At 44.5% G+C, this 16,989-nt stretch overlaps 1 protein-coding gene across 5 annotated transcripts in view; it reads right to left on the bottom strand.

Moving 5' to 3' along the window:
- Positions 1-16,989, bottom strand: part of Osbpl3 (oxysterol binding protein like 3) — a 176,727-nt gene that overhangs the window by 32,857 nt on the left and 126,881 nt on the right. For 3 of the 5 annotated variants that reach the window (XM_057766014.1, XM_057766005.1, XM_057766024.1), the window contains 4 exons: positions 14,266-14,393; positions 10,886-10,990; positions 1,973-2,107; positions 925-1,018 (listed from right to left, as the gene is read on the bottom strand). In XM_057766014.1, the coding sequence (XP_057621997.1) occupies positions 925-1,018; positions 1,973-2,107; positions 10,886-10,990; positions 14,266-14,393 (462 nt within the window). The remainder of the gene's footprint in view (positions 1-924; positions 1,019-1,972; positions 2,108-10,885; positions 10,991-14,265; positions 14,394-16,989) is intronic. The other 2 variants (XM_057766032.1, XM_057766041.1) reach the window with 1 other exon arrangement.

Below are 16,989 nucleotides of genomic sequence, written 5' to 3'. Positions count from 1 at the left end.
GTTCAGACTCACATCATCAAATGCCTTTCTTTGTAAACCATGTTATTTATTTATTTATTTATTGGACAGTCATGTGCCACAGTGTAAGGGTGGTGTGTGTGTGTGTGTGTGTATGTGAGAGAGAACAACTTGTGGGTGTCAGTCCTCTCCTATATTGTGGGTTCCAGGAATCGAATTCAGACTGCTAAGTTTGGTAGCAAGCACCTTTACCCACTGAGCCTTCTTGCCAGTCCCTGAAATACCGTTCTTGGTCGTCATTTTCCTTCTTAGGATCAAGCGTTAGTAAAGAGGTATTTTAGGATACCCTGGGAGGACTAGGAGTATATTCTTCTGAGCAATCTGAAGCTAACTATCACTTAGACTTTTCAGTTACTCATGCCCTATTGAACTATTAAGCTACAGCAGCACTTCAGTACCTGAAGAAGAACACCATATCCTATGTCGCACTTACAGAGAAAATGCTTGGCTACACAATGGACACATTGTTTTTTTGTTTGTTTGTTTTTGTTTTGTTTTTTAAATCAGGCATGGTGGTGCACAGTTGTAATCTCAGCACTTGGAAGGCAGAGACAGGAGGATCCCTGGGCAATCAGGCAGCAAGCCTAGCCTCTGTATCAAAAAGTAAGGTGGACAACACCAGAAAAATGATACCTAAGGTTGACAGGAGCCCAGGAGCCCTACACACATGTACACACACACACACACACACACTCATTCATTCACATACGCATGCACACACACACTCACTAATTCACACACACTCATTCACACACACGCACGCACACACTCATTCACACACACGCACGCACGCACACACTCATTCACACACATACGCATGCACACACACTCATTCACACACACTCACTCATTCACACATGCACATACAGTCACAGGCTTCCAGAGATCCTGTAATGTAACACTTACCCAAGGTCTGTCTTTCATTGTCTAAATCATTACTAAGGTTGTCCAAGGACAGATTGTCACTTATGTCACTGACATAGGAATCGTCGTCAGAAATCTGTGGGAAAGAAGAGATAACACAATGAGAGAGAGAGAGAGAGAGAGAGAGAGAGAGAGAGAATGAGAGAGTCAGTCTTTCAAAACACCCTACTCCAAATGACCAAGCATGCTGTGTCTCACATTACAAATCCACAGAAATCACTTGGGGTATTATTTTCATGAGACACCCTCAATCTACCTGGACAATGCTCACAGTAAACAAACAAACAAACTGCTAAGGCTGGAAGAGCAGGGGGAGTGCTTGCCTGGGATGTGAAGGACCCAAGTTTGATCCCAGGCACAGAATAAAAGAGACAATGAGGGAGGGGGAAAAGAGGGAGGGAGGACATTCTTAGATATTCTTGGTTCTCACAAGAAAAATAAGCAGACAAAAAAATCTCAAAGGTTACTGTTGTCATCATAAAAATTCTTACCCTGCAGCCTTTCTAGAACATGTTAATACTTGAACAATGGAACAAGCAACTTGTTTGTGAACTCTTCGTGAAAAGACTCTTCTATAGGAATTAGTACACAAATTTATATTGTATTTCTGTGGAGCTTCCCTATTCCAAAAAGTATGCTTGTATGCATCAATTAAAAACATTTATATGTATAGATTAACATAATAAACATATCCGACAATAATGATATAAAATCTACAACATAAATTAACGTGATTTTAAAAAACACAAGATATAAAGCAGGTGAATGAACAGGTAGAATTCACAACTAGCAATGGGAAGCTTCAAAAAGCCAAAGTAACTGAAACAAGAGTCCAACACCTTGAATTTCACATTTTTCCAGTGTATGGTATCACTTTGTGTTTGGGGTGCATTACAAGCAGACCCTCGGAATGTAATGGTGCGGAGGAGCCACGGGAGTCTAACGTTTTTGTTGACAAATCTTTACTGAGCAGTTTGGGGAAGGTCATAAAGGAAATGGGGGGGCAGATGACTGAGAACAGTGTCCGAACCTCGTTTTCTGAAGAGCTAGGAGAAAGCAGAACTTCCTGGGCATCAAAGAACTCGGAAAGGGAGTCGGTGATGGACAGCCTGCTTTCGTTGGAGAGCTGGTGCACCAGGGCTCGGCTTTCGTCGCCGGAGTTTTCCTAGTGGGGGAACAGAAAGAAAATTGCATATATTTAGAACAGTCTCAATGGAAACAAAACACACAAATGATTTAATTGTACAAACACCGGGTCACAGGCCCATGCACACGGGTGGCACGAAGCAGAGGTCGCTTCAAAGGAGAAGTGAGCCTCATGAAGAATAAAATGGGAAACCAAGTTCTCCCCAAAGGAGGCTTCACTTATGGGCATGAACACTGTGCAGACACGTGCCACAAACCTCAAGCACAAACCAGCTTTGTTCCTGGGAGGACGAGGAGGGTTCCAAACTGAATCATATTCTTATATTCTCTGCCACTCAGGGCGATTCTTTGTAGTCTAAACTCTTCCTCAACGCATGGCTGATCTCAAGCAGGGGGTCCCAATGTATACTCTGAGACCAACAGGCTGGTTCTAAGGAATCTTTTAAATAAACTCTGTGTTTTGGTCCAGAGGTGCCCATGGTGGCAGATCATTCCTTATTCACGGAGGCGTGGATAATGACTCTCAAAGGGAAGGAAGCCTCAGGCCTTGGGTATGACTCTGTAATTTAGCAAAACGATACTCTGCTCTTTTCTCGGGTCCCCCCCCCCACAAACTCATAAAGAAGGATCCAGGATACTCAGGGGATGTGCTTTCCAAGTAAAATTCCAACCCCATTCACTGAATCAAGCAAATATCGGCATAAAGCCTTCAGCCAATCACAGACGAACATGGAGACTAGCCAAGGCTTCTGACCCGTGGGCCTGTACACATTAGAAAGAACCAACAGACAGACACTGCGCTACGGAAGTGGAGGCAAAGGTGACCATAATCAGACACTGCGCTACGGAAGTGGAGGTGAAGGTGACCATAATCAGACACTGCGTGACGGAAGTGGAGGCAAAGGAGACCATAATTCTGACTCCTGCGACCTAGACCTTGATGAGGACAGATTTAGAACAAGGTGATTCCTTGGACTCCTGAGTCCCTAGTCAGCTCAGGTACTTCACTGGCCTGCTGGGGTGGCTCCAGTATTGTCATCCATCTGATGAGTGAGTCACTGAACTAGGGGAAAGGAGAGGTTCAGGCAGATGCTGATATACCCAAAGGCCTCATGAGTTCTGCTCATCTATATATGCTGTGCCCAAGGAGAGCCACTGGGACAGAAGGCCTCAGCAGTTTCCTAACTGATAAACAGCAGTGGGTCCTTTTAACTTTAGGAACAGAGGGAATTCTATGTCTCTTCTCTTGGAGTCTTTCTACGTCAGCCCAATGTAAGGATTTAAATACTGTATACAGCCTCCAAAAGTGAGCTTTCTCTGTCCCCTATAAAGATCTCCAAGTGTGGCAGCTGTTTTCCTTTTATCTAAAATAGTTTTTTAAATTAAAATATAATTATGCCATTCCCCCCCCATCTTTCCTCTAACCCTTCCCATGTACTCCCCTTGTTCTCTCAAAGTTATGGCTTTTTCTTTAACTGTTGTCGTTTGCGTGTGTGTGTGTGTGTGTGTGTGTGTGTGTGTGTGCACGCGCCCAGTCTGCATATCATTAGTTGTCTGTGTGTTTTCAGGGCAACCCCGTGATGTTGGATAACCAACTGCCCCCTCTTTTCTGGGATCCTTCTGCTCCTGGCACCTCTAAGTAGGCTAAGTTCTTTATCTAGGGTTGAGGCCCCCACGAGCTTTCCCTCGGCCATTCTATCATCTCTTTAGGTGTCCTGTTTCTTGTGTTGGCTCAGGTCATGTTGAGGTAGCCGTGTCGATGAGATTTCACCCATGAATAGTAGGAGGTTGCTTTCCTAAAGAAGTAAATGTCTCTCTCCTTTAAAGATGCAGGCACAAGGCTGCTGAGTTGAGGTACTGCAGCGCCCAGCAGGACTCCTTAAATGTGCATGCAGGCACCAGAATCTTCCTGCATCTCCCGTGGGCGCTGATGGTCAGAGGTGTTCATGATTTATTTACTTTGCTTCTCATTAATTCATCACCACACATACCTGCTCTAGCTTCCTCCTCCCGGACTGGTGGAGCAAAAGGATTTCCTGACTTAGCAACGCTGAAAACAACTCCCGTTGAAAATCATTAGCTGAAGCGTTTGGGTGCAGCTGTGTTTTCACTTTCAAAATGGATTTTTAAAACTATAATGAGGTATCTCAGGGATGGGCCAAAGTGTCAACATGGACTTACATTTCGTATACATGTAGTTTGAGGATATTTTTAGAATATTTTCAGGGAGTTGATTTTAGATCGACACCTGTCACATGAGGTCAGATATGGAATTGTTCATGTGTGATATTATGTTGTTCAAAACATTTGGGCTTTGAAACATTTCAGATCTGGGATTCTAGCCCCTACCTCATTTTGGTGTCGCACAATTTTTAGCAACTACTGAAGAGTTCATACTGGAAACACCAGGACGCAGTAGCACCAGCCCTCCAGCACAGCCCTTTGAAGACCACAGGATCTTATCTACTAAAATAGGTACATAGCTCAGCACAGTAATTTCCTCACTGCAGCTCAGGAGTGGCTGTCTACCTGCCATTTATATTACAAAAAAAAAATAAGTACAAAAAAGAAGGGGTGGAGAAAACTCAAAATCCCATCAAGCTAAACCAACGCTACAAGCCTTTGGCCATTTACTCTCCTGTCTTTTTATTCATGCACTTTGGTTTTGTAATAACTGTAATCATACTACTTACAAACATAATTAAATTTTCTCAAGCAAATTGCATCAAAATAACTTTCCTCAACAGTAATGTGTTCTTCGGATAAAAACAGTGTGTATTCGAAAAATAAAAACACAAAACTGCAAATAAATAAATAAATCCCTCCAAAGACCCAATCACTTGTTATACTGCTATATTTTTCTCTATTAAAATACTGGTGTAGCTGGGCATGGTGGCTCATTATTGTGACTGCAGAACTCAGAAGGCGGAGGCAGGAAGACTGCCATGAGTTCTAGGTTTGTCTGGTTTATAAAGTGAGTTCCAGGCCAACTACAGATACATAGAAAGACCCCGTTTAAAACACACACACACACACACACACACACACACTTCTAGGAAAAGTTTATGTAGTTTTGTTTGTTTTTTTTTGTTGTTGTTTTGATTTTGTTTTTTTGGTTTTTTTGGATTTTTTTTTTTTGGTTTTTCGAGACAGGGTTTCTCTGTGGTTTTGGAGCCTGTCCTGGAACTAGCTCTGTAGACCAGGCTGGTCTCGAACTCACAGAGATCCGCCTGCCTCTGCCTCCCGAGTACTGGGATTACAGGCGTGCGCCACCACCGCCAGGCTTTTGTTGTTTTGTTTTTAAGAAGGGATCAGATTGTACATATCATGTGTGGGAATCTGTGCACAGATTCCCAGGCCAGGAAGAAGTCTCTGAGAGAATGAAATTCAAATGACAGCTATTTTATTTTACTTGTGTGTTACAGAGGGGCAATTCAGTTCCCTGCATTAGAACGCTAGTCATCCGCAGACTGCAGAACTAGGGAGCATCATCGCATGCCTTTGCATATATACCTTATGATTTCTCAGAACCATTTCCAGAAGTGAAAATGTTTCAAATGATAAACATGGGATTATTAGTTAGTTCGATGTTTAAGAAACCTGTTTTCTTTAACGCCACAATTTAGGAAACGGTTGTATCGAAGAGTTTCCATTTTCATAAGACTGAACATTCTTTATGAGAAAGCAAACAGGAGAATATTACTGAGGGAAAAGCCAGGACACATGTTCCAAGGGGCTTCCTTCTGAACTCCTGCTCTCCTGCGGATTTGTAAATACGGTCACGTGCCAATGATACTTCTGTCCGAGTGTCACGAAAGATTATAACAGGGCGGAGAACTCCTGTCCCCTAGTGATGTCACAACAGCATAGTGTCATGTGACTCGTATCTGTGGAGCTGCAGGTGTGAATGAGCCTGAGTCTAGCTGCTCAACAGTACAGGAGATGGGGTTATGCCCAGCGCACAGCGCTGATAATGATAACACACAACCGCTCCCGGGCTGCGTAGTTCTCTATTGTGTCAGTGTTTGAGATTGTACTCCACTAACATAAGGAAAACTAGTCAACAGCAAGCCAGCTACAGGCAAGGCCTCCAGGAGGTGTCCCGTGGAACAGACTCCAGTCACATAGATGAGACCCTGTTGTCCAGTGGCACCAGCAGTGGGACAAAAGGGGAGTCAGAGGACACTTACGTTCCTTGTTAGTTTATAACAAGGAAATGCAAAGCTGTGAGCAGGTTTATAGTGGTTCTAGACAGAGCCTTGGTGCACAGTCAGCTCCACCATCTAGGCGTGTGCACACACTGCAATACTCGCTCACCAGGAAGAGAACCTCACGCTGCCTCCATCATATCCTACAGTTCAATCCCTCAAGCCTGACTTGGATAAGAAAAGGTTCTTTCTTTCTTTAAATCCCACTGAAGCAAACCCCATAACTATGTACGCCTGGAGAGTGTAAATTATCTGGGCCTACTGTTTGTTAATGTCTTAAATTTTTGTTTGTTAGTTTTTGTTTTTCGAGGAAGTTTCACTGCAGCTTTGGAGCCTGTCCTAGAACTAGCTCTTGTAGACCAGGCTGGCCTCTAACTCACAGAGATCCGTCTGCCTCTGCCTCCCGAGTGTCTTAAACTACTTGGTATTGTTTGAGCTTTGTTCACAGATTAAAAATACTGTCATGTATTCAGCATTATATAAGCCCATCATCATTTTCACTGAGGATATTTTTCCTAAGTTTTTTTTCAATGTGCCTTCTCACTTTTTAAACATTTTCTCGATAAAAGGAGTGAAATGTAGTTAATACTTCTTTTGAAAATTATTATTACTCCCTAGTTTAGGAAATCCTTATTTTAGCAGTTTGATAAATATTCAAATCATTTTTTCTCAATGTTTATATTTAGCTTGGATATTAGCACACAACGGGAGAAAACTTGAGCTCCTTTTCAAACCATTGAGAGCTGTGCTGACCTAAGTTACCGAATAGTCTGCCTTTCCATTGGATTTTCATCCCTTTCTTATCCATTTATTTATGTCTTATAAGGAGAAATATCAAGCCATGTCCATGCCCAAGACAGTCACTCCCTCACCGTGTGGCCACTCATGCGAAGTAGAGGACCTTCCCAGAGCTCTGTCTCCAGGATCAGCAAAGTTTTTTACACAGAGGTGTGGAACTGGGGAGAACACACACTCCGGCCTCATGAGTTGTGAATTTAAATCCTGATTTGATTCTGTAAGCTGTGTTTCTAGTGGAAGGAATTGAACTACTTTAGTTTCCCTGTTTCTAAAATAAAACTGCTACCCCCTCTCCAGAGGCAAGGTAGGAAGTCTGAACATTAACGTCCAGTGTTTGACCACAACATAGAAAACAAAGTGAAGAAACCCATATATAAATAACATAAAGGGATTAAGTATCTTCTCTTAGTTTTTTTCTAAGTTATAGATGCGCCTTACTGGGATCTATCTCTTTCTTTGGAACAGGGTCTCGTTGTTACCTAGACAGGCCTGGAACTCACCATCTACTTGGGCTGGCTCCAGGCTGTCCCTTTGCCAGGGTTTTTTGAGTATTGTGACTGCACGTGTCACTATCATGCTCATTCTTAAATGCCAGTTAGATATAAAAGATATGATTCCCACAGAGCACTTGCCCTTTGATTGCTCATCCAAAGTAACATAAGATAATCAATAATAATAATAATAGTACAATCTTTAATATTTCCCTGGTGATACTAACATGTCATTTATGAATGCATAGTAAGAGTGTCTTGAGTAAGTTGAGGGGGTCATTCTATGAAGAGGGGATCTTAGGGCTCAGTATCCAGGCTCAACACCAGCAGCTCCTTTGTGCAGCCCTAAGAGGGCAACAGAAGTAGGAAAACAGTGGACGCCCTTGGCCTGAACCTGGTGTTGGGGACTGCCAATCTGCTGTGAGGTGTCTGAGGGAATCTCCTAAAAACGGTAACCCGGGGGCAGGGGAGATGGCTTAGCCTATAAAGGCACCTGCCATCAAGCCCCACGACCTAGGTTCAATCCCCAGAACCCACAGAGTCGAAGGAGAGAGCTGACTCTTGCAGGTTGCTCTATGACCCCACACGTGCCCTGTGGTTCATATCTGTATGTGCATGTGCGCACACACACATAAACACTAAATAAATAAATGTTTTTAAATTTTGTAAGTAACTGAAAATTTAAAGTTAACACACCACACACACACACACACACACACACACACACACCACACACACAATTTAGGGTGTTCTTTTTCAGTCTATGTGGTCATTCTTATTTCTTGCTCTTATTTCCTGAAGGTAACAATGGCTTTTCTTTGCTGGGAAAGTTAGCCTTGAGTCACTCCGTGGGGAGAAAAAAGGATAAACCAGGGGAAATAGAAACTCCCTGAAAGAGGAAACAAATGAGACAAGGGCATACTCAACTGGGAACACAGTGGAAGGGGCGCTCAAGGCTGGGTGGGGTGGCACCGTCCTCAACAGCTCAGAGCGTTTCAGCTTTCTGGCTATCCCTTTTTGCAACTGGTCCCAAAATGTACATTTTTCTAGATCTGGGCTTTGGGTTTTTTTTCTCAAAACACTAACATCTTGAATGATGCACAGTGGATGTGGGCTCATAAATGCTCAGCGAAGGTTATCTAGTTCATCACAAAACATGTTAATAAATAATAATATGTATTATAAAAGTAAGAACAGTTGGGTACTGGTGGCGTGCACCTTTAATCTCAGCACTCGGGAGGCAGAGGCAGGTGGATCTCTGTGAGTTCGAGGCCAGCCTAATCTACCGAGTTCCAGGACAGGCTCCAAAGCTACACAGAGGAAACAAAAAACAGAAACAAAAACAAAAGGTAAGAATGGCTTGGAAATCAATACGCCATTGGAGATGCCATGGTGCCTGGCAGCAAACCACGCTCAGTGATGGCCAGACATGGCAAAGACTGGGTACTGTGTTAACTAATGTGCTCACTTGAAAAGCCTGGCTGGTGAAGAGGCTCAGGCCTAAAGTGCCGAGGCCGTTGGCGTAGGGTGCAGGGTTGGTCTCTTGGAGCAGTGTCCCTGCAGAGGAATTTCATCCTCAGCTACCACCATAAGGGTGTCGCTCTGGCTTGGTGCGGTGGTCCTGTCTGCATGTCTGTGCTACAAAGAGGGCAAATGACCTGGGTGTTTGGGCCTCAACTTCCTTCATCCTCAGCTCACACAGAGAAAGGACTGTGCATGGGTTTTCTTAAGGAAACGGAGATGAGAGCAACAAAGCATTTACAGATGTGAACACCAGCCCTTTGTTGCTGCCCCGTGTGTATGGATGCGTGGCAAACGCTGTGTGAGAGGGTGTGTGTATTCACCTGTGTGTATGTGGGGAAGACAATTGTGGGTGTCGTTCCTTGTGCCTCAGGCCCTGCCTACCTTTTTCTTCTTTTGTAAACTCTATGTATGAGGACGTCAGAGGACCAGGGATCCAACGCAGAGTTCCAGGCTTTGAGGGAAAGAGCCTTCACTCCCTAAGCCATTTCCCTGGCCCTGTGCCCACCTTCACTGGCCTAACCCTCACCACGGAGGCCAGGCTGGCTGGCCAGAGAGCCTCAGCCATAAAGCGGTCCCTCCCTCCCTGTGCTAGGATCACAAGAATGCTCCATCACACTTGGATTTTTTGATGCGGGTCCTCGGCATTGTATTGATGGCATTGTCTCCCCAGCCTGTTTCCCTACTTTTCTTTTGAAATCTAACCGGTTTGTTAATGGAGAATTTTACACATCTGGGGTAGACATCCAAATACCAGAGATGCATATAAACAGCTGTTGCCTTTTCTATCCATCCTTATTTTCCAAGGATCACACTATGTTTTTCTGAAACATGTATTTTGCTCACTTTAAACACATTCAAAGGACCATTTGGGGCAAAAGTACCAAGCCTTGAGCAAAGACGTCATTGTGTGTGTGTGTGTGTGCGCACACGTGTGCGTGTCTGTGTGTGTATGTGTGTGTGTGTCTGTGTGTGTGTGTCTCTCTCTGTGTGTATGTGTGTGTGTGTGTGTCTCTCTCTCTCTCTCTGTGTATGTGTGTGTGTGTCTCTCTCTCTCTCTCTCTCTCTCTCTGTGTATGTGTGTGTGTGTCTCTCTCTCTCTCTGTGTGTATGTGTGTGTGTGTCTGTGTGTGTGTGTATGTGTGTGTGTGTGTGTATCGCGGGTCTGTGGGTTGAACTAGGGTCCAAGAGGTAAACAACCACTAAGTTGCTGAACTGTATTGCATCTCAGTAAAAGGCCTTTCTAATGTGTGTTCACCTACAATGGATTTTGACTGTAGTGCAGCGCCTTTTCCCCTAGGAGTATAGAGCTGTGTTCTGACAGAGGAAAGAACAAAGCAGGAAGAAGAAGGGAGAAGGGACAAGGGTGGCAAAGACTAGCATGGCTCTTGCAGAACACAAGAAGCCGGCAAGGCACCAGACACCGTGGGTCACAGAAACTGAAGTTTCTTCAGAAATGACAAGGAAAACCACTTGTCTTTCTATAGCTCACACTCAGGTAACACATAGTAAAAAGAATGCCACTTAGAGGGAATGAGGTAGAGACACAAAGGAGGAGTCGAGAGGCAGCTGAAGAGTGTGCTGAGCGGCATTCTGCCAGCAAGGCTTTGAATCCCAAGAGCTCAGCCGGAGCTGGGCTGCGGCAGTGGCCAGCGGAGGCTAGGAGCATGGTCACCACTCAAGGGGGTGAAGCAGGGGGCTATGCAACTGGACAAAGGGCGCTGGGGGTGGGCGGGCGGCAGGTGCAGAGAACAGTTACCAGACGAGAAACCTACCCACCTCTGCCAGGTTGTCCCCCGACTTGGGAACAGCAGGGTCGAGGAGCATACTTTCCGCATGGATTCTGCGTAAGCGTTCTTTAAGGTCTGTGTTTTGTGCTAAGGCCTGGAATATGTTAAGAATAGCAGGGCTTTATTAGTAAATGGACAGTTCAGGAAAATGCAGCAGGGGACTGGGCACAAGCAAGGCTAGGAGTGAAGATGTCCCGAGTGGGGCACCTCAGGGTGTGTCTGGCTGGGCTCTTCCCATTGCTCTTCAGCAGGAGGCTGGGAGGTAACAAAAAGGTCCGGGATACCCCTTGTTGACCTCCACTTCCAGAGGCAAAAAGAGGGTTAGTAAGGCTGCAGAAGGAAGCCATAGACAACATCAGCTTTTGAAAGTGGTGACTCACAGGCAATAACTCTTCTTCCTGCCATGCCGATCTGTGGACCAGACCCCCGCGACCCCACCAAACCTCGTGCTTCTTAGCTCCTCCTGTCCTTGACAAGCTGCCAGCGGGCGTTACCCAGTGTGAGTTGATTATCACATCAGCTGCACTGAACCTCAGAAGTATGCTGGCGACTTATTCATTTTGAGGAATAAGACAATTCACTTTTCAAACACTAAGCAAGCAACTTTACCTATGCACCTTACAGGCTTATGGACCATGGTAGTGGATGTGAGCCATGGACGTAAAGCGAGACCTCTATTTCCTCCTGGGGCTGTGCCACCTCCTATATCAACCTCTCTGGCAGGTCCTGGCTGACGGGAAAAAGGAAGCTGTGCACTTCCTTCGCTGGCAGCACTGCACATGTGACTATAGAAAGGACACACTGTGCCGACTGCCTTGTCCACTGCCTGGATCTCCACAGTGGCCCCGTTTATCTCTTTTCTTATCGTCATTGTTGAATGTATGGGATATAGTCTCACTCCGTAGCCCAGGCTGGACTCTGAACACTTGCCTTGGCCTCCCAGGAGCTAGGATTAGAAGGTCACCACGTTTGGCTCTAGTTTTACTTTTCAGTGGCCATAGAGGATATAGATTATTCTAAGAACCCTTGAATCATTTAAGAAACTCTGAACAAGCCGGGCGGTGGTGGCGCACGCCTTTAATCCCAGCACTTGGGAGGCAGAGGCAGGCGGATCTCTGTGAGTTCGAGACCAGCCTGGTCTACAAGAGCTAGTTCCAGGACAGGCTCCAAACCCACAGAGAAACCCTGTCTCGAAAAACCAAAAAAAAAAAAGAAACTCTGAACAAGAACTAGGGTCATGTACCCACATATACTAATCCCTTTGAGGCAACATATCACTGTTACAGGGGCTAGAATCTTAGCAAAGCCTAGAATTGTGACAATTATTATATTATATTATATTATTATTTTAAATATACATATATATCAAATTCAGTACCTATATATTCATATATTCATTATAATAGTTTTATGATTATTATAAAAAGAAATATTTTGAAGAAACAAGTCTAAATCAGAAATCTAAGCCAAAAAGGAAATAAAGGACCATTGTGTTTTATCTTCTTTCTAAACTGTTGATATGGGTGTAGGCGCATCCCTTAGAAAAGGTGACACGTATCTGGCCTGGAAACCGTAGCCTAGTAAGTGCAGCCAAGCAGATTAGCAAGGAGGCTGAACCTCTGTGAGAAGAGGAAGGGAGAGGAGGACCATGGCAAGGACTTTAGGGACCCCCGCATCAGAGGAACCTTCTAAAAGCACTTAGAGCCCCTCTGATGGGAACAATGAGAATATGTGGACCAGCAAGAAATAAATCAAAGGAAGAGTGGAAGAACCAAAGTACCACCCCAGCTGCACCAGCTGCTCCTCAAGGTCCAAAAGATGTCTCTTTCTCTATGACCTTAAGAAGGGGACCTGAAAGCCAGGCATGGTGGCTTGTGCCTTAAATCCCAGCACTCGGAAGGCAGAGGCAGGTGGATCTCTATGAGTTCAAGGCTAACCTGGACTACAGAGAGAGTTCCATGACAGCCATGGCTGATACACAGAGAAACTCTGTCCCGAAAAACCAATAGACAGATAGATAGATAAAATTTAAAGATGGAGACTCTCCATATGGAGTGGGCCAATATTATTTTAAAATGTTTCTGTCAAAAATAGCATAGTTGGGCACATGACTATAATTCAAGCACATGGGAGGTAGAGACAGGACTACATGATTACCTGAGGCCTAACCTGGGCTATATGAGATCCTGTCTTAAAAAAATAAGACAAAATAAACCAAAGATAGCATTGTCGGAATTGCCACCGAATGGAAGTATCTGAGCATCTGTAGCAGTCACTGTGTGCTATTCATCAAGGGTCCCTGATTAACATTATGTTGTAGTGCTAATTAATTAACTGTACATTACCAGCATTATTATCCTTAGTAGCATGACAAACAGAAACCATAAGTGGACCTTCCCCCCTCAGCGCTTATGTTGGCTTCTGGTCACATGATCCGAAAATTCATCCCTCCCACCTGACCCAAAATACAAGTCAGTGGCGCTTCAGACAGTAATTCCACGTGCACACACATTCTTTCTCTTCTTAGAGCAGGAATTCCAAAGCGCAGGTAAAGACAGAAGAGCAAATACGTATGCAGTTGCAAAGGTTCTCTGGCTTCTTGACAGAGAGCAGGGCTAAGGTGTCACCAGACACCTTCAGCTGCTGCGGTGGCACAGGACACAGCATGGTATCAACGGAGCCCAGCGATTCTGAGCAGCAAAGGGAAGCTGAGAAAATAATGAGTGACAATGGCTTGCGGAAACTCATCTGAGGCCATGACAGTGGCTGTTCTGTTTGAAGCTGCAGTGACCGCCTGACAGTCCCCTCATATGACTCATGGCTGTGTCCGTGAGAGGAAAAGTGGAAGATTTTGTCTGATTACTCAAATCAAATATCACTCACATATTTGGAAGAGCATTAAGTAGGATCAGCACTTTGCAGTGGAGACAGAAAATGTGTAAATTGGAAATTTCTTGCTGCACACGTTATTTGTTAAGTTGATCTAAACTTACGATGCCTCGGAGTAAAACCTTCCAAATGTCAAACTTTGTAGCATTAGCCAACAAATGTCTGCAAGACTTCCACACAGACACACACTAAAAGTTTGATAGGAACAGAAAAATTCAGATAAATTTAAAGAAAACAAACTCAGAGACTCAAACATTTAGGAAAATCCTAGCTGCTATGGTTTGGGTTTATTCTGAAAACTTAAGTCTGGACCAAGAAAGGTTTGGATGTAACTTGGATCATTTGTTTGCTTTTCTCCCTGAGATCCAACTAGACCCTGAGAAATCATCAATTTTCATTGTATCCATGGAAACGGAGAGCACACATAAGTCGTAAGACACTTGCAGGTGTCTATGAAACAGAGACACACACACCACTTACGGATGACAGCGCGTGCTTCAGCCCGACGACCTGAGCGGAGGGCGAGGAGGAGGCGTCCAGCTCCAGCTGTTTCAGCTTCTCTCTCTCCGCCGATATGCTATTAAATGCTGACCTTAAAGCGAAGTAAACTATAAAGATATAATCATTACAAGAAGGAACAAGGAAAAGGCATAATTAACAACAAAATGCAGAAGAGTGTACTTCTTACACAAGATTTTAGCAAAGTATTCTAAGTTCGGTAAATACACATTCTACATTGATTTTGAAAAACACACTGAATGTGTGGGAATGAACCAAATGGAAATGACAAGGTCCAGTGACAACATGTACCAATACAGGTTCTTTAGCGTTAACCTTCTCTAATCCTGTGTGGGATGCTGAGAGTTGGAGGGGCCTATGTAGGTGGCAAGGGACGCATGGGGATTCTGTGTGACTCAGTTTTGCTGTGTACTGAAAACTACTAGGAAAAATATTATCCATTAACATTTATATACACTGTCAATCTCCAGGCCTGTGCCTGCTAAGGCACACCATGATTTTATGACTACAGGTTTAAAGCCACCAGCGTTCAGTTTCATGTCCTTAAAGAACAAGGCTCGCTGGCTATAGGGAAAATGTGCTATCACTACATCAGAAAAAACGAGTCTACAACTCAGCCAGTGGCCAGAATCAACTATCAGTGAGAGCCAGGTGAACGCTGGGTACCTCTGTCTACGATGCCTTGGGAAAGTCACACTATTCTGAAGGGCAGTCAGGGATGGGTAATCTGGGTTTGACCATGAGGGAACCACAGACACCTGAACATCCTGTTTCTAAAAACTAGTTTGAACCCTTCAAAGGCATCGAGGTAGCAACTTTATACAAAATTGACCTCAACCAACTGTGCTGAAGACAATGTGTGCACATGGGCCAGATCGTGTGCCCCACAGGAGAACAACATTAAAAGACGTTTTTCAGAAGTTGACACCGTGAATGGGAGACCAAAGTGTCATTTCCCAGTGTCATGCCCTGAGTTAGAAAACTACATTTTGCCCGGTATAGAAAGTATAAAGCCTCGAAGAAGGGCATAATGATTCAGGAATCCTAGTCTCAAAAATTTCAGCAAAATAAAATCGTGTGTATAGAAAGAACCGGGGATAAATAACTGTAGAAAACTGCAAAAAAGAAAAGAAAAGAACGGATGGACAATCTGGGCGGAGTTTAGAGTTTCTTTGTTCTACCCTTGCAGATTTTCTGTGAGGTCAAAACGATTTTAAAATGAGATGTCACCCCTGTTTCTTCCTAGTGTCTTCTGGTTGCCCTGGAATTCCCCCACTTCTAATTTTGGCGTTCAGCCACTCTGCTCACTTTGGGAGCTTTCAAGTTCAGTGAGACCCCAGAACCAGTAATCACTTAAATGCCCAAGCTGGAGCTCCCAAAAGAAGCTGGGAGCCGTGGGGATGGCCGTGCAAGCATGAGGACCTGAGCTAGAATCCCTAGAACTCTTGGAAAGCTGGGTGCAGCACTGCACTCTGTAATCCAACAGTGAGGAGGTGGGAATAGGAGTATCCCCAGAAGTCAGACAGACTGGCATACATAGCAGGAGACAGCAAAGAAAGCCTGTTTCGAACAGTAGAGGTGTGACCCATCACCAAAGGTTGTCATACATACACATGCATAAATGCACACTTGCAGACACACACACACACCCTAAGTATGCACATGAACAAATTAATACACGCAAACATGCACACTTACACAGACATGCACACACATGTATATACACACGTGCATGTGCACAGTACACACACACAGATTTAAAAAAACACAGGAACAGGTATGACAAATATCTATTAGGCTCTGATCACATAGAGAACGAGTGACTCCCCGAGGATAAGGAAACGACTGCCTAAAGTACGGATCACAGAGACCACACTAGGTATTATCTTTCCATTTGCTTCCATTACAGCTTGTCACAGAAGGGCAAGAAGGCAGGGACTGAGACAGACTCCTCCAGTGACCTGATATTTTATTAAATTTCACAGGTTTGCCTTTCCCGAGGTACTGTTATCCAAGAATGGCCTATTGAATAGCAGAAACTAAATGCTCACTACCGACTTGCTTCCTTCATTTACCAGCAAGAAGGAAGACAGTTTGTTGTTTCTATATGCTGCTGCTGGCTGCCTGGCGCACTTAGTGAGAGAGAGCCAGAGAATCCTCATAATATCCTAATGCAAACAAGCAAATTGCGCTCTCTCTCTTTCTCTCTCTCTCCTCCCCTCCTCACTCGCCCCACACAAACTTACAAGCTATGGTGCATGGCTTCTATAACCAGAAGGGAGGGGCTGATTACTTAGTCATTCTATGACCTTGGGAAAGTATCTGATGTGCCTGAACCCTAAATGGAGATACTGCTAGCTTTTACTTTATAGCTTGTGATAAGGATTAAGTAAGACAATGCAGGCAATGTCCTGAACCTAATGCACAAATGCAATACATAATGGATGCTACCAGAAGGATAACAGTCACGATGACGAGAGAGATGCACGAGAGTGAAAGTGATGCCTATGCTCTTAGAGTCTGGGCAGGAGGGGTGATGGGTACTCAGCTCTTATCGGGATGACAGCTATAAATAAATGCATATACGGCAGAGTGTATATGAATGAGGCCTGGCCAGAGCTTGCTGAGCCAGAGTGCAGCAGCCTTGGGAGGAGGACAGCAGGCCACAAGGGACCTCACTGCATC

Source organism: Chionomys nivalis, chromosome 1 (genome assembly GCF_950005125.1).
Source record: "Chionomys nivalis chromosome 1, mChiNiv1.1, whole genome shotgun sequence".
NCBI classification, from domain to species: domain Eukaryota; kingdom Metazoa; phylum Chordata; class Mammalia; order Rodentia; family Cricetidae; genus Chionomys; species Chionomys nivalis.
Note: the sequence above shows the minus strand (reverse complement) of the source record. Positions and strands in the feature narration are given on the sequence as shown.